Source organism: Callorhinus ursinus, unplaced genomic scaffold (genome assembly GCF_003265705.2).
Source record: "Callorhinus ursinus isolate GAN/ISIS: 27379988/994484 unplaced genomic scaffold, GSC_fseal_2.0 scaffold4, whole genome shotgun sequence".
NCBI classification, from domain to species: Eukaryota; Metazoa; Chordata; class Mammalia; order Carnivora; family Otariidae; genus Callorhinus; species Callorhinus ursinus.
Window position 1 is genome coordinate 84,422,732 of NW_027397066.1, and position 22,616 is coordinate 84,445,347.

Below are 22,616 nucleotides of genomic sequence, written 5' to 3' on the forward strand. Positions count from 1 at the left end.
CCCGATCAAAATTCCAATGACATTTTTCAAAGTGCTGGAACAAACAATCCTAAAATTTGTATGGAATCAGAAAAGACCCTGAATCGCCAGGGAATGTTGAAAAAGAAAAACAAAGCTGGGGGCATCACGGTGCCTGATTTCAAGCTATAGTACAAAGCAGTGATTACCAAGACAGCATGGTCCTGGCACAAAAACAGACATATAGACCAATGGAACAGAACAGAGAGCCCAGATATGGACCCTCAACTCTATGGTCAAGTTATCACATTTTAAAATTCATGTATAGACAACTAAGCACTAGTATTAGAAATCAATAACAAAACGGTTTTCCAGGGGTGCCTTTGTGGCTCCATTGATTAAGCATCTGCCTTTGGCTCAGGTCATGATCCCAGGGTCCTGGGATCGAGTCCTGCATCGGGCTTATTGCTCAATGGGGAGCCTGCTTCTCCCTCTCCCTCTGCTCCTCCTCTCTCTCTCATAAATTTAAAAATAAATAAATAAATAAATAAATAGGTGATCCAAAAGAGATACATAAATTTTAGAAATTAAAAACAAAATCCCAAATAATTTATGGAACTAAGAAGTAATTATACTAAAATTAGAACATTTAAAATTGGATGAAGAGGAAAAGATTATAGACCAATAGGTGTGCAATATACCTGAAGCAGTACTTTAAGGGACATTTACCAGAAGCAATTCACATTCATGAGAAGGACAACAACATACATTTACAGTCTTGTCCAAATTCTATGTTAGCTTTTCTACGCTCTTGTCATAATACAGTCCAAAGAGACCTGGACTGTCTGTACATTCTGTAGAATATTGCATTTGTTCATTATATGGATCAGTTAAATCAGACTGGGTGAATAAGAAATGGCAAGTATGTTGGACATCTGGGACACACGCAACCCTGAGAGTAAGAGAAACCCCTTTGAAGATGAAGGGACCTACCACATCAATAGAAATTTTAAGGGTCCAGTGGTCTGCGGTAGGTTTAAAATAAAGGACAAACTATTGCATCTTGTAGTCCCACCACGAAGAAGGAAGCACAGTGTCTCATAGGTCTCTGGGTTCTGGCAGTAGCATAGTCCAAACTTAGGAGTACTGCTCTTACACATTTGCTGAGGGACACAGAAGGCTGCCAGCTTTGACAGGAACTTAGAGTAGGAAAGGGCTCTGCAGCAGGTCCAAGCCACAGTACAAGCAGCCCTACCACTTGGGCCATACAATCCAGCAGACTCAATCCAGACATTAAAGATACACATGCAGTGGGAAAGACACCATGTGGAGTGTATGGCAAACTGCAATAGGAGGAATCACAACATAGTCCTATGGGGTTCTCTAGCAAGGACATGCCAGCTGCTGATAATTGTATATCATATTGTATAGTATAATTATACATCTTAATAATACTGGATTTACCTGGCAATGGGTATTGAGTGACCATGTGACTAGAACTTCTCATAATGAGCTTGGTTTTGTTAGACTACCGAGTTCCTAAGGACAACTTGGCCCCATAGGAAACCATCATACGATGAAAGTAGCACATCAAGGATCAGTCAAGAGAAGTACTACAGGGCACAAGTAAACAGTATGAGCAGGTGGCCCAGGTTCTCACATCATCAAAAACTATTTCACTAGTTTCTCTCCCTCAGCTTGCAACTATGGTTGTGTAGGTATTCCCATATTGCTTAGGGAAGAAAAAGTTTGTTAAACTTGGTTTATTGAAAGTTCACCTCAAGATGTGGATGCAGGCCAAAATTGTATGGCTGCCTACTTCAGCTCTGGAAAGGTATCAGAAAATAACATCCTCCCAGTAGTCAGAACTTTGGACTGTGTACCTTGTTATTCATTTTGCATGTATAGAGAGGTGGCCCAGAGTAAGAATGTACTCATATATTCATAGCCAAATGGCTTGGTTGATAGGTCAGGGGTTGGAAGGAAAAAACTTGGAAAATTGAAGACAAAGGAATCTGGGAAAGAGGCATATGGATGAAACTATGGAAATAGATAAGATATGAAGATCTTTGTATCACATATTAACTCTTACAGAGGCTATCTACCAACAACCAAGGCAACAAAATGATTCAGTCAATTGATGTCAGCCAGCTTCTTCCATTGGCCACCTAAGTACTAGCACAATTGTGCATAAATGTGGCAGGGATGGAAGCTATAAAGAAGCCCAAACAGCAGAAGTTCCTTCTGACAAGTAGCTACTGCTGCTGCTGAATGTCCAACCTGCCAGTAACAGAGAACAACCCTGAGGTCTCAATATGGCACCATCCTTCAAGGAGACCATTTAGTCACATAGTGGCAAGTTGAGTATATTGAATCCCTCCCATTTAGGAAAGAGAGCAATTATCTTGACTGGAACTGAGACTTATTCTGAATATGGGCTTGCTTTCCTGCTCATATGGCCTCAAACAGTACCACTATCCAAGGGCTAACAGAATGTTTGACCCCAAACATGGAATCCTGGTCATCATTGCATTGGACCAAGGAAAACATTTTACAGCACAGTAGTTGCAGCAGTGGACACATGACAATGTGAATCAGTGATCCAGCAAAAATCATAAAATCATTACAGCCAGAACCTGCCAAACTGATGGAGTGATAGAAAAAGCTTTAGAAGCCCTCTGAAGCTACAAGTATGGTGTACTAGCATACACTCTAGATCAATGACCATTATATGGTCCCATGTCTCCAGCAGACAGAGGATCAAGGGTAGAAGAAAGAGTGGAACATTTACCATCATTCACAATGACCCGCTTGGGAAATTTTTGCTTCTTATCTCTCTCAATCCTGTTACAAAATGGAAGGAGAGATGAATATGGTTGGCACATTCCAAGTGATCAACTGGGGGATCTTTAGGTAATCTTTTGTTCAGTTTTGATGGCACAATTGAAGTAGACAAGTGCAGTACCATGGCTGAGCATGACATTCTCTGTTCAGTAGAGGAGGAATGATGACCTGGGCTAAGACCACTCAGGGATGATGATCTGGGTCACCCTGCCAGATAAGTGACAGAGACCAGCAGAAGTGCGAGCTGAGGATAAGAGAAATGTAGAACAGATAGTATGTGGATAGTAGAGGAGGGAGATAATCAATTGAGGGTGCAAGACCAGCTGCAGAGGTAATGGGCTATAGTTCATTCCGTTAATGTTCCTTTCATAAATTTCCCCAGCAAAAGAAAAGAATCCTGGAGGAGATTTTCCTAGATGGGAGTGAAATTATATGGAACAATAGATCCAAAGATCCAAATGGCACAAGGGGTGGTGATGTGTAGCCAAGGTCCTTCTTTCAGGACCAAGGCACTCATTCCCCTGACTGCTTTGAGTGTTGTCTGTTGAGGGATCACAACCAAGACCCTCCTTAAGAATTGCCTTCAGGCAAAAGGAACTATGTAGCCCAAATTACACTACCTCTCTGGGGGCAGTACACATCCAATACTACTTCATTGGAATTGATATGAACTATTGCCAATAATATTTTAAGTAATATGTTGTCAGTGAAAGAAAAAAGAAAACTTTTTAAAAAAAGATTTTATTTGGGCGCCTGGGTGGCTCAGTTGGTTGAGCAACTGCCATCGGCTCAGGTCATGATCCTGGAGTCCCGGGATCGAGTCCCACATCGGGCTCCCTGCTCAGCAGAGAGTCTGCTTCTCCTTCTCACCCTCCTCCCTCTCATGCTCTCTGTCTCTCATTCTCTCTCTCAAATAAATAAATAAAATCTTTAAAAAAAAGATTTTATAAAAAAAAAAGATTTTATTTATTTATTTGAGAGAGAGCAAATGAGAGAGAGAGCACAAGTTAGGGGGGAGGAGCCGAGGGAGAGGGAGAAGCAGACTCCCCGCTGAGCAGGGAGCCTGGCGTGGGGCTCCATCCCAGGACTTTGGGATCATGACCTGAGCTGAAGGCAGATGCCTAACCGACTGAACCACCCAGGCACCCCAGAAAATAAAAAAAACTTGAGATGAACTGATATAGAATGGAACTATTGGAAGACTGTTGGTAAGAGCAGAGGAAATAATGATGATATGATCAGCGTGGCCCTTGATATTCAGAGAGCTAGCTGAGAGAGATGGATTTGAGGCCCAGATGAGACACTGGCCAGTAATAATATATCTGGGTTTCAGTTTTCTCATGTAGATGAGGCAGGTTAGATTAAATGATCACCAAGTGTCTTCCTGCTCCTGTATTCTGTAATTCTAAAGGCCTCTGCTCAACATACAAACAAACAGCATGGGGGAACAATGCTTTAAACCTGTAACTAGCTTACTAATAGAAGATTATTCTTTAATACAATGATACAAATGGTTATCTAAAACCTAGAGATTCCTGCACCATGAAGTAATTCTTTTTTTTAAAGATTTTATTTATTTATTTATTTGAGAGAGAGGGAGAGAGAGAGAGAGAGACTGAGTGCACAAGCAGGGGGGAGGGGGAGAGGGAGAGGGAGAGCAGGGAGCCCAATGTGGGACTCGATCCCAGGAACCTGGGATCATGATCTGAGCTGAAGGCAGACGCTTAGCCGACTGACCCATCCAGGTGCCCCACCATGAAGTAATTCTTATGTGTACATTCCAACAGACAATAACTCCTATGAACAAGCACAACAAAAATAATTGTTTTTATTAAAAATAATAGGACATTAAGAATACTGTCACCATGGGAGTATAATGTACAATATAAATTAATGTAGTAGTAAGGATATTAAATACAGCAGTCATTCCTTCCCTTAAACAAATGAAAGTCACTTAAACACAGTCTATTCAATTCTTTTATGAAAAGCATTGATGTTCCCTGATCCACACTCTCCTTCTGTGTCTCTCCTTGTGCAGTGAATGTTGGATTGGATACTTTACCACACGTTGCTATACTGTTCTCAAGATGCAGGCAGAGTAATATGCAAGAATTATGTTCTGTATTTAAACAGTTCATCTTAAAATAAATAAACAAGGAAAGTCCTGGGGAAAAGGAGCATTGAGCTCTACCAGATATTAAAAGATAACATATAAAGCTACTAAAACTAAAATATTCTGGAACACATGGATGGCTCAGTCAGTTAGGCATCCAACTCTTGATTTCAGCTCAGGTCATGATCTCAGGGTAGAGGGATTGAGCCCCAAATTGTTGAGCTTCACGCTCATGGGGAGTCTGCTTGAGATTCTCTCCCTCACCCTCAGCTCCTCCTCCCACTCTCTCTCTCTCTTTCAAATAAACATTTAAGAAAAATACTCTGGTATTAGTAGGTGAATAGATAAATCAGTGGAATAAAATAAAACTTCAGAAATAGACTCAAGTATATATGGAAATTTAATATGCAATACAGAAGACATCTTGAATCACAGAGGGAAAAGGATAGTTATTTTAATAAATACTACTTATTATGGGTTGAATTGTGTTCCCGCAAAAGATATGTTGAAGTCCTAATCCTCAGTAAGTCAGAATTATTTGGAAATAGTGTCATTGCTGATGTAATTAGTTAAAATAGGGTGAAGCTATACCAGAGTAGGCTGAGCCCCTAATCCAGTATGACTAACAACCTAAGAAAGGGAAATTTGGACACAGAAACAGATATGCACAAAGGGAGGATGATGCAGAGACACACCAGGAGAAAGGCATGTAAAGACAGAGGCAGAGACTGGAGTGATACATCTACAAGCCAGAGAATGCTTGGAAGAGGCAAGGAAGTATCTATCTTCCCATGGAGCCTTCAGAGGGGCCATGCCTCTGCTGACACCTTGATTTTGGACTTCCTAGTTTCCAGAACTACAAGAAAATAAATTTCTGTTGTTTTAAACCACCCAGTTTGTGGTACTTTGTTTTGGCATCTCTACCAAACTGATCCAGGATCAGATAACTGGATAATCATTTGGCAAAAGATAACATTGAATCCATACCTCATATCACATAACAGAAGAAATTCTAAATGCATTAGAGAAATAACAGTGAGAAATGAAATTATACAAGCTCTAAGGGAAAAAAGAGTGAACTCCTTTCTAACCATGAATCAATATCTAGTAGCATAAAGGAAAAGATTCATATATTCAACTCTATGAACAGAAAACTCTTTTGCTTAACAAAAGAAGCACAACTAGCAAAATCAAAAGACAAAAGAAAAACTGAAGAAAATATTTGTAATTTACATCACAGACAATTGACTATTCTCTTCTATTCTTTACAGCTTTTTAAAACAGAAAAGAGAAATACCAAAAATCACAAAGGACATGTACAGATAGTTTACAGAAGAAGAAAGGCAAATGACCTTTAAACCAATGAAAAAGATGCCCACTCACTCATAGTCAAAGAAATTTAAAATTTCACTGCAATGCTCTCTCTCATTTATCAGATTAGAAAAATCCCAAAGTTTGAAAATATATAAAACTTTTAAACTATATAAATGTTTTACATATCCAAAATTATGCATATATCTTGTTTAAAAGCAATTCTTAGAACTGAAAGCAAATAGAAATAAATAAGTCTGTACATCAAAGTATATATATTATATAGTATAACTATATGTAATTATATATATATAATTTCAAGGGGCTTTAGAATTTAGTACTTTTAGTGGACATCTTTGGTGAGATATAGTCTAAGGACAAAAAGAACTGCAAAATATCTTAAACTTAATTCAGTAATTATAAGTAATAATATTGGTATTGCTATTTTGAAATTTTTGAATATTATAAAATAAAGCTAATACCACATTAATAATATTAGGAACCAAGATATTCAGTGTAAGAGAAAAAAGATAAAGGTAAAAGCCTATGATGTTACATTTGAATTAGAAATAGCAACTCGATCTCATGTTTTTCATAGTTTTATTTTTATTTTTATGTTTTTTAAAGATTTTATTTATTTAACAGAGAGAGACACAGCGAGAGAGGGAACACAAGCAGGGGGAGTGGGAAATGGAGAAGCAGGCTGTCCGCTGAGCAAAGAGCCCGATGTGGGGCTCGATCCCAGGACTCTGGGATCATGACTTGAGCCGAAGGCAGACGCTTAACGACAGCCACCCAGGAGCCCCATAGTTTTATTTTTATTTATTTTTTTTTAAAGATTTATTTATTTATTTTGAAAGAGTGAGAATGAGAGAGAGAGACAGAGAGAGCACATGAGAGGGGGGAGGGTCAGAGGGAGAAGCAGACTCCCTGCTGAGCAGGGAGCCCGATGCGGGACTCGATCCCGGGACTCCAGGATCACGACCTGAGCCGAAGGCAGTCGCTTAACCAACTGAGCCACCCAGGCGCCCCCCCATAGTTTTATTTTTAAGTGATTAAAAACTATGATAACTTAGGAAACTTTTTAAAAATATTTAGTTATCTTATAGAATTTATGTCCTATAATTACATGGTTTTATATAATATTTACTTTTCCCCCTCATTAATCAGCACTGAAGGGATTTTGACTACATATAATCTGTACTATGAATTATATTCTAAAATCACCAGTAATAATAAAAACACTTTTTTATTTTAAAACATGTATTTTATGATTTCTAAGACTTGTATTTTTTAGCAATGTTTACTGACAAGATCTAGATGCAGTGATTCTCCAGCCATAGTGAGCATTCCTAACCTTCAGATTTTGGTTTTAACATACCTGTTTTCATGGAAAGATACCAGTTTTTTGGAGACTAGCTGGCTCGATCCCAGGACTCTGGGATCATGACCTGAGCCGAAGGCAGACGCTTAACGACAGCCACCCAGGAGCCCCATAGTTTTATTTTTAAGTGATTAAAAACTATGATAACTTAGGAAACTTTTTAAAAATATTTAGTTATCTTATAGAATTTATGTCCTATAATTACATGGTTTTATATAATATTTACTTTTCCCCCTCATTAATCAGCACTGAAGGGATTTTGACTACATATAATCTGTACTATGAATTATATTCTAAAATCACCAGTAATAATAAAAATACTTTTTTATTTTAAAACATGTATTTTATGATTTCTAAGACTTGTATTTTTTAGCAATGTTTACTGACAAGATCTAGATGCAGTGATTCTCCAGCCATAGTGAGCATTCCTAACCTTCAGATTTTGGTTTTAACATACCTATTTTCATGGAAAGATACCAGTCTTTTGGAGACTAGCTGATTCCAGGTCTGGAGTAGGGAAAATGCATATGAATCTGGGACAGCTTGTTATGCCTGAAAGGAAGAAAGCATTCAAACACTATGGCATCATGTCCAAAGAGTACAGAATCAATTGTGAAGGATACCCAAGGACCATATTTGGGACAATTTGAGAATCAAAAAATCAATTGTGCTGGGCTGAAACACACTGCATATTTTAAAAAATCATAAGTTGACAGAATACAGGGGACTTCTGGCTCTGGTGATGATATAACAGCTAGTATTCAACGTAATCACCAGCTGGAAACGACTACAATACCTGGATACAAGTCCTTCAGGTTACTTCCCGGCAGCTATCCTGTAGACTCAGAACCACGCTGCATACTATCCTTCTCACCAAATTGCTCAACTAAGACCAAGTCCTTGCTGGACTGTTCAGGGTCCCAGACCTCATCCATTCCAACTATGCCTGGTGCTGTCTGCCCAGCTGCTCCTAGACTACCATTGAATAGTGAGTCCAGCTTCTTTATAGGTTTCACGAGTCATGTCAACAGTGTGTTGCTAACACAACACAGTGGGTCCACCACTGCAGCAGCTGCTGTGGTAGCTATTCCTGCCATCAGTGTTCTTCCACAGTATAAATATGCTGTAGGAGTTTGCAATCCTCAACAACGTCTTAATATGAAGCCACAGGTTACCATGCAGCAGCCTGCTGTTAATGTACAAGGTCAGGAGCCTGTAACTACTTCCATCTTGGCATCTGCTCCTCCTCAAGTACAAAAACAAATTTGGGTGAATGCTTCCTTTTAGTCAAGCCATGCACCCTACTGTTGCTGGTAAAAAATCACCAATGTGTTGTTGGACACTGATAATCCAGAACCTCTCCATAGGCTTGAATCTCCAGAGTCTCTCTGATCTAAGGTTGCTGAAGCATTGGTGTACTACAAGCCCACCAAGCTAAAAAGGCTTCCCAGGAAGCAATTAACAATGTCCTTGGAGTTCCAACTGCTTAAAATTGATCAGGGACTATGAATAGAAACACATGCTTCACCAGAGAAAAGTATCTAAACACCAAAAAGCTTACATATTATGGGGGAAAATTGCTAAATATAAAATAGATGCAAAAGAGGAAAAGAAACTTTGAACCTTGTGTACTGAGCAAATGCTAGGTCTAGATTACTTCCTAATTTACACACACACACACACACACACACACACACACACACACACACAAGGCCATCAGAAAAGAGGCAAGCCTATAAAAACTAATGTTTTATAGATCCTGGGAAAAACAGTTTTCAGCAAAGTACAAAAATTTAAAGCATTCTTTTAATTTTATAATTCTTTACTGTGGAATAGCTCAGAATGTCATTTGTTTTAAATAACAATTGAATACTGAGCAAGGAAACGTAATTTGGATTATAAAATTCTTGCTTTAATAAAAATTCCTTAAATAGTGAAAAAATATTAATGAGTAAACAAAGACATACTTGATAAATTTATAAGGAACAGTGTTCTTGTATTTACTTGTTTAAATACTATGAACACTTGAATACTGTACACATGGTTAACTGGTTGTAATTTTAAAATGACATTAATGAAGGTAATTTTTTTTATGTTCAATTAGCCAGCATATAGTACATCATTAGTTCTTGATGTAGTATTCAACGATTCATTAGTTGCATAGAACACCCAGTGCTTATCATGGCAAGTGCCCTCTTTAATACCCATCACCTGGTTACCCCATCCCCTGACCTTCTTCCCTTCTGTAACCCCCAGTTTGTTTCCCGGAGTCTAGAGTCTCTCATGGTTTGTCTCCCTCTCTGATTTCTTCCCATTCAGTTTTCCCTCCCTTCCCCTGTGGTCCTCCACACTATTATGTTCCACATATGAGTGAAACCATATGATAATTGTCTTTCTCTGCTTGACTTACTTCACTTAGCATAATCCCCTCCAGTTCCATCCATGTCAGTGCAAATGGTGGGTATTCATCCTTTCTGATGACTGAGTAATATTCCATTGTATATATGGACCACATCTTCTTTATCCATTCATTTGTTGAAGGGCAACTTGGCTCCTTCCACCGTTTGACTATTGTGGACATTGCTGCTATGAACGTTGGGGTGCATGTGCTCCTAATGAAGGTAATTTTTATAAAAGTTTTTATGTAGAAAATTTAAAATTCAAATTATTTGAATGCCTGCAACACTACTTTTAAAAAGTAGAGTGTTTTGATCTAATGAACATATATTAAATTTAATACTTAAGAAACAATCTATAAATCACAAAAAATGACAATTTCCCCTTAATTAAAAAAACATAGTTCCTCATTCTGAAAATGATTTATTGTACCTTTATCTTTTATTAAGATCAACTTTCTATTTTAAAATCTAATTGTCTTGTAAATGTAAAATACTATCTTGTGAATGTAAAAATATTTTCATTTACTTATTCGTAAAAATGATTTGCCCTCATGATATAACATTAGTCAAAACACTGGAGCAGTTTAGAACTTTAAATTTTTAGAATTTTAGTACTAGAATTAAAATAGTTGAAATGAGGCATAAGATCTATGCTGAGTTGTAAAAATGTAGAAGAAAATGCTACTAGAACAGCAGCTATTTTATCTCCTCCAGAGTTATCCAGGTGTGTGTGAACTTTTGACAGATTTACTGTTATATTTTGTGGAAGGTCCCAGTCTTAACAGGAATATATATATACATATATATATATGTATATATATATGTATGTATATATATAGTTTTGGTTGCCTTATAGTTGTTTCGCTTTGCAAATTTATGGGTAAAGTTCACATTCTGTGCTATTTTAGTATTTTACTTACATAGAAGAGGGAAGACAGAAACCAAGTAATGTTTAGTTCCTGCATTTGGCTTTTGCCAAAGAAGTCTGAATGGTTTCTAAGAAGCCATTCACTAAGGCTATTTGAGAAGGTTTTATGTGACCCTTCCAACTTTAAAATAATCTTTTTTTTTAAAAAAAGATTTTATTTATTTATTTGACAAAGAGAGACACAGCGAGAGGGAACACAAGCAGGGGGAGTGGGAGAGGGAGAAGCAGGCTTCACGCCAAGCAGGGAGCCCGATGCGGGGCTGGATCCCAGGACCCTGGGATCATGACCTGAGCCCAAGGCAGACGCTTAAGGACTGAGCCACCCAGGCGCTCCTAAAATAATCTTGACATAAACGGAAACTGCATTTTGCTTGTGATTGGTTCTATATAAGCATAGCAGATTTCATCAGCCAGAATTGAAAGGAGATTCCGTATTACTGAGGAAAAGAAAAGCTCACATGGACAAGTCTATTAATCTTTCATTTCTGTAGGCTGACTTTAATTCTTTATTTTATACTCATTGAAAAATCATGGTTCATTTCCATTTGTGATTTAATTTTATATCTACAAATAAATACTACACATAATGTTTCATTTAAAAGCTATTAAACTTGTCATTTTAAGGGTACTGCAGAAGTAAATAAGTCTAATTTTGGTTCTTTTATTTAACATACCATTCATTTAGATAGTCGCTGAAAACAGAATTTGAAATCCATTTTGTTGACCCACTTATTCCTGGCATTTTTGTCCTTCATAGTGATCTTTTTAACCAAATTACTAACCTAATGGTGGGTCCTACTTCTCCTGTCTGGAGGCTTAGACTATCTTACCTTTCTGTCATTGGGCTCATTTAATTTTTTATTATACCGAGTTTGTAATATGACAGCAGATTCAGCCCGATGGATTACTTTAAACTTTCCTAGAGTACTTACAGATTTACTTTGTTCTTAAAATACATAAATACTATTTTATCAAATTAACCTTGGAATAAAAAATCATAGGAAAGCTCTGTAATGAAATCACATATTTATTAAGTCCTTGGTTCTATGTACAATCTCCACGTATTTGTATGTTTTAATTTTTCTCTCATGTAAGATAATTTATTAAAAGAAGCAGGCAGGTGATGGCAAATAAACTTTTTAATGAAGTTCTAATTTTGTCAATTCTACATCGATTTTGTTTGGCTCATGGTGTGTAAGTACTTTGGGTCCCAGTACGCCAATAATTAGAGCTCCATTTGGAGCTGTAATCAAGATGGCTAAAAATGCTACTGTCATCACATCCTTTGAATATGGTTCCAAGTGGGGTGCACTGCTTCTTGCTGTTTCTAGAGCCAGAGGACCTAATACAGCCTGCATATAGGGGGTAAAAAGATGAGACATAAAGAAAAATATTAAATAGTTAATACATGATAAAAGGTAATGGCCCTGTTAAAACAAACAAAACCTAGTAGTAAGCCATCAGAAAAGAGACAAGACTTAAAGTGCGGAGGAATTTTCATGAATTACTCATCAATTCTATGTTCTCCCTAGCAAATATAACTGGATGAAAAGTGAAATAGTGACAAATTATCGTGCACGCATTTTGGGGCCGATTTTGTATTTTTATCATCTCAGCTTTCTCCTGTTTAAATATCTTTTTTGAGTGCTTGCATTAGTCTCAGAACCTCAGGAGTTCTAGCTGAAGCAGGGTTTTGCTTATTTACCTTTACCATGGACTATAAGGTTCTTGGCTGTAATAAGAAAACACAAAATACTAAGGTTTCTTATGGCTCTCTAGGATTTTGTTGCTTATCTTCTCCTTATTCTTCCTACTTGGGAGGCAATGTGTCCAGTAAAACTGACAAGAGGTTTGGAATCTACAAAGTGGACATGAGAGATTACGAAGTAACTTGCCTAATGTTAGAGGCAAAACACCCAGGCTGGTCCCATGGACCTGCTTTTTTAACCATGACACGGAGAATTTTGTTGCACAGGAACTCACAAACTTCTGTTTTGGAATAACAATGGAAAAAAGAATCTCCGGAAATCAAGACTTATGCTGCCAGGTTAAAAAGTCTAACAATAAGTAGTAATACCTCTTTGTAGGAGCAGAATATCATTGAATTAGAAGGCAAAGCCACAAGGTCTCCCCATTCATTCATTCATTCATTCATTCTTGTAGGTATGCAATGCTTACTAACTGTGTACTTCCTGTGTGCCAGGCACTGTATTAAGTACTAGGGGAAAAATAATGAAAGAAAGCAAACACTGTTCTTGTCTTTCCCAGATAGTCTGGTGAGGAGATTTAGTCATTAATTAAAATCATACAAATTAAATGCATAATTAAAAATAATACACGTGCATTCATGTATGGTAGAGTGGGTGGCAAGGGTAGGAAAGATATATTTTTAAAAGAATTAATGTGTCTCCACTTTAAAATCATTACATTTATCCCTATAATATTCAGCAAAATGTAAACATTCCAGTATCCAGATATATTCTTATTTTGTATTTTGGGACAACAGAAAAAAAGTTTCAGAAGTTTAGGAAGTATTTGTCATTAAAAGTACACTTTTTAACTTTAGAAGAATTGCTTTTAAAACTGAGATTTTAAAAGATTACATTATTTTCAATGAGTAGTTATGATCAAGTATTTTAAAAGTAAGGCTAATAGCCTACATTTTGTAATTAAAGTAACATTCATTTGGAATTTTAAAAAATCATCAACATTACAAATTATTAAAATGACTTAATATGTTCTTACCTGGACTGTAGCTTTGGGCATCCACGATAAAGCAATAAACATTTTCTCCTTAAAACTAAAGCCAGCAAAGCACATCAAAACAAATGTAAAAGAGATTCGAACCAATAGTGCCAGACTCATAGTAGCAACACAAATGCCTACAACAGACAAAAACAAACATAAACAACAAAATGTTTGGGAAGAAGTGGTTCTTTATACCTAGAAAAAGTGCAAGAGATTATCTGATGGTGGAGGTACCATGTAAGATAAGATAGATTACATTTATTTAATTCTGAGCTAATAGACTTTGAACTTTCACTGTAAATGAAAGTATTCAAAAGGTGCTGATGGTATGTAATATTTTCTGTCAGAAAAGAATTCCAATCTGCATTTCCTCAGATCATTCAGGGAAGGTATTCAGCGCTATCTTTGGTAACAAAGGGCATACAGGGTAACAGAAGAGCAAATGTATGTTATTAACTGTATCATGAGTTTCTGAAGAAGGTTCTTGTAGCATTCAAGACATATTGTAAATGAAATAAAAATTATTCATAGTTTTCTTAAATATTTTCAAATCTTATATTTTTTGTGCCTGTAATTATTCTTACCAATAGCATTTGATTTAAGAGATGCAACAGATACTTCTGATCCAACCAAACCAAAAAGAAGGGGTTGAAAAATATACCATGTAGTTTTAATAATTCTTTGGACTTTAACCTGTAGAAAAGAATAATATATTTTTAGTTATTGTGTTTAATTGTTTTGACACTTAAAAATAATTGCATTTTAAAAAGTTAAAGTCTCTCAATATTTAATGAACTTAAGATATTTTATTTGTAGAAGAAATGTTAAAGCTTAAAAATTGAGTATGTTAATTCTTTTACTCAAACACTTAAGTAGAATTTGGTTAAAAAAATCATCAAAGCTTATAGCAGAATTATTTACAATAGCCAAGACATGGAAGCAGCCCAAGTGTCCATTGATTGATGAATGGATGAAGAACATGTATGTGTATACACACACACACACGCACGCGCGTGCGTGCGCACACACACACACACACACACACACACATGCACACAATGGAATATTATTCAACCGTGTATTTCCAGGTCATTTTCCTAAATATTTTATTTCCTTGATTGATTTATATACATCCTTGAAGACACAAATTTCTGGAACATCTTCCAACAAGAACAAAGAGATTTCCTAAATGTCTATTATAGATGTAAAAAAATAGTTATTTTATCTTAAAAAATGATGTATTAAAAATACTCACCTTTTCTGTGGACCAATTTATCCCTGCAACAAAAGTTAATGCTAATGTGCATAATCCTCCAGCTGCATGTAAACCAATATGATGGCTTCCCAAGACAGCAGTAACACACATACTCAAAATAAGGAAAGCTCTCTTCAGTGGCAGTTTTGTCTAGAATTAGATAGATATTTGGAAATTAATTTACATTTAATATATAATACAATATTTATATCTTCTACCATTTATTATTGACCCTTTGGTATCATGTCTCTATATGTTATATTAAATAGTGTCTAGAATTTTTACTTTCTTCCTCACCAAAAATTTTAGCAAACTTGGTACCAAGTGAAAAATTTTGCAATTATTAAATTTTATCTTCTCCCACATCTCTGATACCAATGTCAGTAAAATGGCTATAGTACTTTAGCTATAAGTGAAGAAGGAAGGAAAGAGACCCATATAAACTGTAGTTCCTATAACATATCTAATGAGTTTCTTTTTAAGATTTTATTTATTTATTTGATAGAAACAGAGATAGCGAGAGCAGGAACACAAGCAGGGGAAGTGGGAGAGGGAGAAGCAGGTTTCCCGCCGAGCAGGGAGCCCAATGCGGAACTCGATCCCAGGACCCTAGGATCATGACACGAGCTGAAGGCAGACGCTCAACAACTGAGCTACCCAGGCACCCCATATCCAATGAATTCTTAAAAATTAAAGTTTTAAATATCTCTTAGCTGAGACAGCTGTTACAGAGAAATTAAGATGCAAGTCACAGAAATACAAGAGTAATGGCATATCCTTTAGGGGAGGAAAGGGTTGAGTTTAATAGTGTTGCCTCAGTCAAAGGCAGTGGGAGTAAATTTAAGTCAGAAAATATTCAGAGATAAATGGCAATCTCTTTCACCAAAAATGTTCAAGGGAAAATTTGAGGGAAAAAAAATTAGGGAAAATTGTCAGTGGTCAATAGGCAATTTAATGAATAAAGGGCTGGGGTGGAATGGAGAAGGTACTCTGGGTTAAGTACACTTTTTTGATACTCTTATTTGCCAAATCAGGAATCAGAGACTTCAGTCAAGGCCATTGACCTGTATCAATCACAACTGTGCTCCATTTCAAGCAGAGAGTAGCACTAGGGGCTATTTTGGGGAAAGAGAATTAAATATTACATTTAATAGTTCATGGATCTTCCAGAAGTTCAAATTTTTGAAAGAAATGTCTAACACTACACTTCTAAAAAATAGTAACTTTTTATTTACCTGATCTCCACTTGGAAAATATTGAACAAAAATTCCCAAAACAGCTCCTGCCAGCGCGCCAATAAGTACGTCCCGAAAAGAGGCAAGGACATTATTAAGTATACCACCTGTAAGGGCACACAATAAGGGAAACATCTCACAGAGTAATATTTTCACATACCTAACATATCAGAAGATCAAATCTAGGTGGTTCATAGAGAAAAGCACATATCTTCTAGAACAAATATGCAAAAATGGGCCTTTAATATTCATATACTTGAAAACATAATGATCTATTTGATAAATTAAGTATGTACTCTCAAATAATTTAATAAATACACACAATTCAGAAAAGTTCATTGAAAATATAGGCCAGAAAACAAGGAAGTAATAAGCCACTGTGTGTTCCCTTATAAACACAACCTAAAAGACCAGGTGAGGTGGAAGAATGGACAGAGTTTTGACAAAGGAGCACCTCTGGCACCTCACATGTCTGGTGATGTTTCTTCTCTGATATACTGTTATGACAAAGAAACAAATGACTTAAACATAAAAAGAAAAATTTAACAACAACAGAAAAAAAAAAGATTTACTCCAGGATCAATCCTAGGAATATTTGAGTCAGCAGTCAATTGAGTTTCCAACATATTTTATATGCCCATATCTGTAGTTTAGAGTAACAAATTCTAAAAAAAGATCCTACATCACAAAAAAAAGTTGTTATGCTATGGGTATTTTAGCTCAATGAGATATGTAAATATATATATTTTAGAAATGTTTTTCCATGAAAAAATAACAGAAATGCAGGATGACAACAGCAAGATGGTAGAATGGGAAGCCCCAGAACCTTGATCCCTCAAAGAGGCATTAACTTAACAACAATATACAGTCCAAAAGCCTTAATGGAACTCCACAAACCAATTAAGAAGTTGCAGCAAGAGAAAAATGACTCATCATGTACAAGAAAGCTCCTATAAAATTATCAGAGGATTTCAGAGCAGAAACCTTACAGACCAGAAGGAGGTGTGATGGTATATTCAAAGTGTTGAAAGGAAAAAAAACTGCCAATGAAGAATACTATTTTACAAGATTATCTTTCAGAATGAAGGAAAAATTAAGATTTACCCAGATAAACAAAAGTTGAAGGAGTTCATTACTACTGCACCTGCCTTACAAGAAATGTTAAAGGGAATTCTTCAAGTAGAAGTAAAAGGATGGTTAGCAACACAAAAGCACACAAATATAAATCTTTGGTAAAGGTAAATACATAGATGAATTCAGAATTCTGTAATACTGTAATGGTGGTGAATAAATCACTTTCAATTCTGTTATAGAATTTAAGATAAAGACATAAAAATAACTATAAGACTGTATTAATAGGGACGCCTGGGTGGCTCAGTCGGATAAACATCTGCCTTCGGCTCAGGTCATGATCCCAGGGTCCTGGGATGGAGTCCCACATCGGGCTCCCGGCTCAGTGGGGAGTCTGCTTCTCCCTCTCCCTCTGCCTGCCGCTCCCCCTGCTTTGTGCTCTCTCTCTCTCTCTGACAAATAAATAAATAAAATCTTTAAAAAAAGACTGTATTAATAGATATACAACATAAAAAGATAGAATTTGTGACATGGATAACAAAGGGAAGAGGGCGAGATGTAAAGGATTAGAATTTTTATATGTGATTGAAATTAAATTATCACTTTACGTTTTTATAAATATAGGGATAGAAAAAGATATTCCATGCAAATGATAACCAAAAGACAGCAGGGTGGTCATACTTATATCAGACAAAATAGAATTTAAGTCAAATACAAATAAGTCACAAGAGATAAAGAAGGGTATTATATAATGACAAAAAGGCCAACTGACCCAGAAGATAGGGTTAAGTCTCCGTATCTACCATATTCCAAAATGTAGATGTATTGAAGATCTAATGTAAAAAAATAAAACCTTGAAAGTCCTTAACATTTAAAAAAATGTATTTTATTTATTTGAGAGAGAGAGAGAGAGAGAGAGCATGAGAGGGGGAAGAGCAGAGGGAGAAGCAGACTCCCTGCTGAGTGGCAGGGAGAGGGCCTCAATCCCAGGACTCTGGGATCATGACTTGAGCTGAAGGCAGACACTTAACCGACTGAGCCACCCAGACACCCCAAAAGTCCTTAACATTTTAAGTGACCATTTACATAGTCATGAGTCAAGAGGATTTTCTAAGCATGTAGCTGCTTTTGGTTTTTTTACTTTTTCTGTCCTCCACAAATTAGGTTGATCTCCTGTAGCATGTTCCATAGTACCTTATACTATGTACTATTCATCACATTTTGTAATTATTTGTTTAATACAAATTCCTTGAGAACATGAGCCACATGGTCTTCTCTGCTGTGCTAATAGTACAGAATAGCACTTAAAAGTGTGGGTCTGGGGTCAGACTGCCAGATTGCATCTTGGCTTCCCTACTTTTTGGATCTGTGACTTTGAGCAACTTACTTAACCTCTGTTCCTTGGTTTCCTATTCTGTAAAATGAGTATAGTACTGATGTGTGACTATTAAATGAGTGGAAATAGCTACGGAACTTGGAGCAAGTACCAACCAATTACTCAATAAAAGCTAATATTGTCGTTCACTGTTTATCCTCAGTGTTTGGCACAATTGTTGGCACAATGGAAGAGGAACACAAAAAATTTTAAAAAGAATTACTGATACTAGTCATGAAGGAAAAGACTGTCAGATTTGACAATAAAAAATTTGAAAAATCTGAATTGCAAAAAAAGATAAAGTTAAAAGAAAAATTATAAATGTGGAAAACTATAGGACATGAAACAAAAGGTTATCATTCCTAACTTTATGCAGAATCTTGACAAAAGAACAAAAGATGAACACATATATAAGATAAAAGCAAAGGATTTCAAGAAAAGCAATTTATAAAACAGGATGCCAATGGCCATTAAACATGAACATTTTAAAATATCACTAGTATTCAAAGTACTTCATCTTAAGAGGCCTCACCTTTCACCTATCAAATAAACAAAGATATAAAAGACAAATAATACCAAGTTTTGAAGAAGGTGAAGAGAAAGTGGCAAGCTTTTACACCCTGGTAGGACATGACATTGTGGTAATATATCTCAAAAAAGCTTATAACTTTTATACTTTTATCTCAACAATTTCACTTTTGAGATTATGAAAATATTAAGATTAGGTACAACTATTTAGCTCTAAGATGTTCAACCAAGCATTATTTTAATAGTGAATATTGGAATCAACTTCAATTTTCAACAGGTTACATAAGTATGATGCAGCCAACAGAAAACTATACAACCATTAAAAATGTCATGGAAATATATTTACTGAAAAGAAACATGTTGGTGATATACAGTTAAGTACAAAACAACTCAGGTTACAAGAAAGTATGGCCGATTCTTATAATTTTATAAGAATATTGGGAGGGAAGTCAGAGAGAATGGGGAGAGAGTGAGAGGGAGAAAGAGAAAGTCTGGATTGATATCAAGAGTCGGTTATTATTTCTGGGGTTATGTTGCAGAGTTTATTTTTATATTTTCCTTTTTTTCCTTCTTATTTGTCTTGTGATTTTAATAGTAACTATACATATTACTTTTCAACTTAAATATTTTGGTGCTTCAATAATACAGAAGATGGAATTTCAGACATTGCAGATAATTAAAGCTTTACAATACGTGGAAAGATTTACTTTCACAATTTCTTGGACATTCAAGCCCAAATATTACCTTGGGATTCAGAATTGCTGCAGATCTTGTCCCACCACTACCAAAAAGGCACACAGTTGTTCATGCTCTATATATTTAGGTTGTCTTAATAACAGAACAACCAGTTATTTATAATGATGGCCAAAAAGGCACATTTTAGAAATATATATTAAATAGCAGTACTTAATAATATTGCTGCTTAAAATTTTCTATTGAAAACTGTGATAAAATTCCAAACCAACATAAACAGAAAAATGATAATAATATGGGTTATCAGATTAATTACAATATATGGTTATGAAAATAAAATCATGTGTGTTAGTGGTTTCTCAATCCCTTGAAACTTCTTCCCTGCTCTAGAATGAGCTTTCTATGGAGAATAAAAAGATGTTACATGTCAAAATAAATAAATGTTAATAAAGAAGCAAAGCCAGAAACCTTGTTTAAAGAACCAGAAAAAGCTATAATGAGGTGGCAGTTGCTGTATTTTGTTTACCTGAGGAGAAGACTATGCTCAAGCATGTACTGAATCCAGTGACTGCTATGATGTCATCCAAACTGCTAGCAGCTATCAGTAAGGTTGGGATGCCTTTATTAATGCCATATCCATTTTCTTGCAAAAGGAGCATGGAAGGGACAACCACAGCAGGAGAGACAGCACCTAGTACAAAACTATTAGAAAAACTTTGAAAACCAATTTTAAAACATCCTTTTAACAAAGTAGTGTTTTATATTAAATTTTACAACAAATACATTAACCTTTTCAGATTTACAATAACTTCAAAAGTAAAAATGCTGAGTCAATATCATTTAATGGGTAAAATTTTTCACACATTTTTTCTGCTGGCTGATAGTTTATGGAGATTTCATTTAACATGTTGGTTTGGGCACAAATTGCCTCTCCCTTCATTCCTAAATCCTTTGAGATGAAGATATAAAAATAATACGAAAACCCATAACCTAACTAGAAAAAAAAAGGAGAATCCTTAATGGATAAGAAACCACGTATATCCCAGGAAGATAAGAGTTTAAGATTGAAGAAGGAAATCATAAGCCAAGTGTGTGTGGGTAAACATTGCTACAAAAGATATGGTATACTTCTAAAAATGCTCCAAGCCCAGAAATGGCAGATGCTGGGAGCAGGGGAAATCTGAGGAAATCCAATGGGTGACTATTTGGAGTACCACTGTAAGAATGGCCAGACAAATGTACTCTCCACCCCATTTCTAACTCTTGAAGAAGTCAGTAAGGAATGGATATCTGCCCCAAAGAAGGAACAATGAGTGTGGGCACCTAAGTTACAAAGGCTTTCTAGCAGCTTTCTAGCAGTCTTACCCTGCTGAGAAGAGCTTACTTGGGGAAGCTAAGGAGGTTTTCCTACTCTTCCTTCTTCTAGACAGATCCTGTGAATTACTGACTGATATAGAGGGTCTGAGAGTTTAGCACTTTTGCCTCTCTGGCTGTACAATCCCTCTGATACAGTTTTTTCTCAAGATTTCCCTGTAGACTCAAGAAGAGCCTAGAATTCCATGAAAATACTTATTTGCTTAGTTCGATTGTTTCTGAACTTTATGGCACATTGGAATCACCTGGTATATTATTTTTCGGTAGCTGCTTAACAAATTATTCCCAATTTTAGTAGCTTAAAGCAACAAACACTTATTATCATACAATTTTTGTGGGTCAGGAATCTGGGTATGGCTTAGCTGTGTGCCTCTGAATCAAGGTCTCTCACAAGGTGGTAGAAGATCTGCTTTACTCACATGGCTGTTGGCAGACTTTCAATATTTTGCCCTGGAGGTTTCTCAACAGGGCTACTCATAATATGGCAGTTGGAGTCCCTCAAAACGAGTAATCAAAGAAAATGCAAGAGAGAACACACAAGATAGAAGCCATGGTCTTCTCATGATATAGAATGTCTCAGGACATTCTATCATTTCTACTGTATTTTGTTCATTAGAAGCAAATCAGTAAGTCCAGCCCATATTCAAGAAGAGGGTATTACACAAAGGTATAAATATTAGAAAGCAGGGATCATTGGGAGTGATCTTAGAGGCTGACACCTTGTACTTGGGGACCTTTCAAAATACTGATGTTTGTCTCCCCTTCTAAGACATACTGATCTAAGATGGAATTTGACCTGAGTACTAGGATTTTAAACAATTTTTTTAAATTGTGGCAAGGAATACATAATATACAATTTACCCTCTTAATCATTTTTAAGTGCACAGTTCAGTAGTATTAACTCTATTCTGATTGTTGTATAACAGATCTCTAGAACTTTTTTGTCTTACAAAACTAAAACTCTATATCCATCAAACAACTCCCCTTTCTCCCTCACCCAAGACCCTGACAACCATCATTCTACTTTCTATTACTATGGTTTTGACTACTTTAGATATATCAGTGGAATCATACAGTATTTGTTCTGGCTTATTTATCCCAGCATAATGTCCTCCAGGTCCATCCATGTTGTAGAATGTGACAGGATTTCTTTCTTTTTTTTTTTTTTTTAACAGGTGAATAATATTCTATGTATATACCACATTTTCTTCATCCATTCATCTGTCAATGTGGGCTGCTTCCACTTCTTGGTTATTGCAAATAATGTTCCAATAAACATGGGTGTGCAAATATCTCTTTTGAGATCTTTTGTTCTCAGGTATCCAAAGTGTGTCACTCTTTTTTTCTGCCAGTATTCTGAGTCAGGTGAGACAGAAACCAGTCCCTTGGGTCAAAAAGCC

General features: G+C 36.1%; 1 protein-coding gene and 1 pseudogene across 10 annotated transcripts in view; one reads left to right on the forward strand and one right to left on the reverse strand.

The window, feature by feature from the left end:
• The first annotated feature begins 873 nt into the window (after nucleotides 1-873).
• On the forward strand, nucleotides 874-9,250 carry LOC112825486 (polyadenylate-binding protein 1 pseudogene; annotated as a pseudogene).
• A 2,696-nt stretch (nucleotides 9,251-11,946) lies between these two features.
• The window catches only part of SLC9B1 (solute carrier family 9 member B1), a 66,600-nt gene continuing 55,930 nt past the window's right edge, over nucleotides 11,947-22,616 (reverse strand). For 9 of the 10 annotated variants that reach the window (XM_073892045.1, XM_073892050.1, XM_073892051.1 and 6 more), the window contains 6 exons: nucleotides 20,369-20,556; nucleotides 16,176-16,282; nucleotides 14,941-15,090; nucleotides 14,270-14,378; nucleotides 13,683-13,819; nucleotides 11,947-12,289 (listed from right to left, as the gene is read on the reverse strand). In XM_073892045.1, coding sequence (XP_073748146.1) covers nucleotides 12,077-12,289; nucleotides 13,683-13,819; nucleotides 14,270-14,378; nucleotides 14,941-15,090; nucleotides 16,176-16,282; nucleotides 20,369-20,556 — 904 coding nt within the window. In that variant the 3' untranslated portion in view covers nucleotides 11,947-12,076. The remainder of the gene's footprint in view (nucleotides 12,290-13,682; nucleotides 13,820-14,269; nucleotides 14,379-14,940; nucleotides 15,091-16,175; nucleotides 16,283-20,368; nucleotides 20,557-22,616) is intronic. The other variant, XM_073892044.1, reaches the window with a different exon arrangement.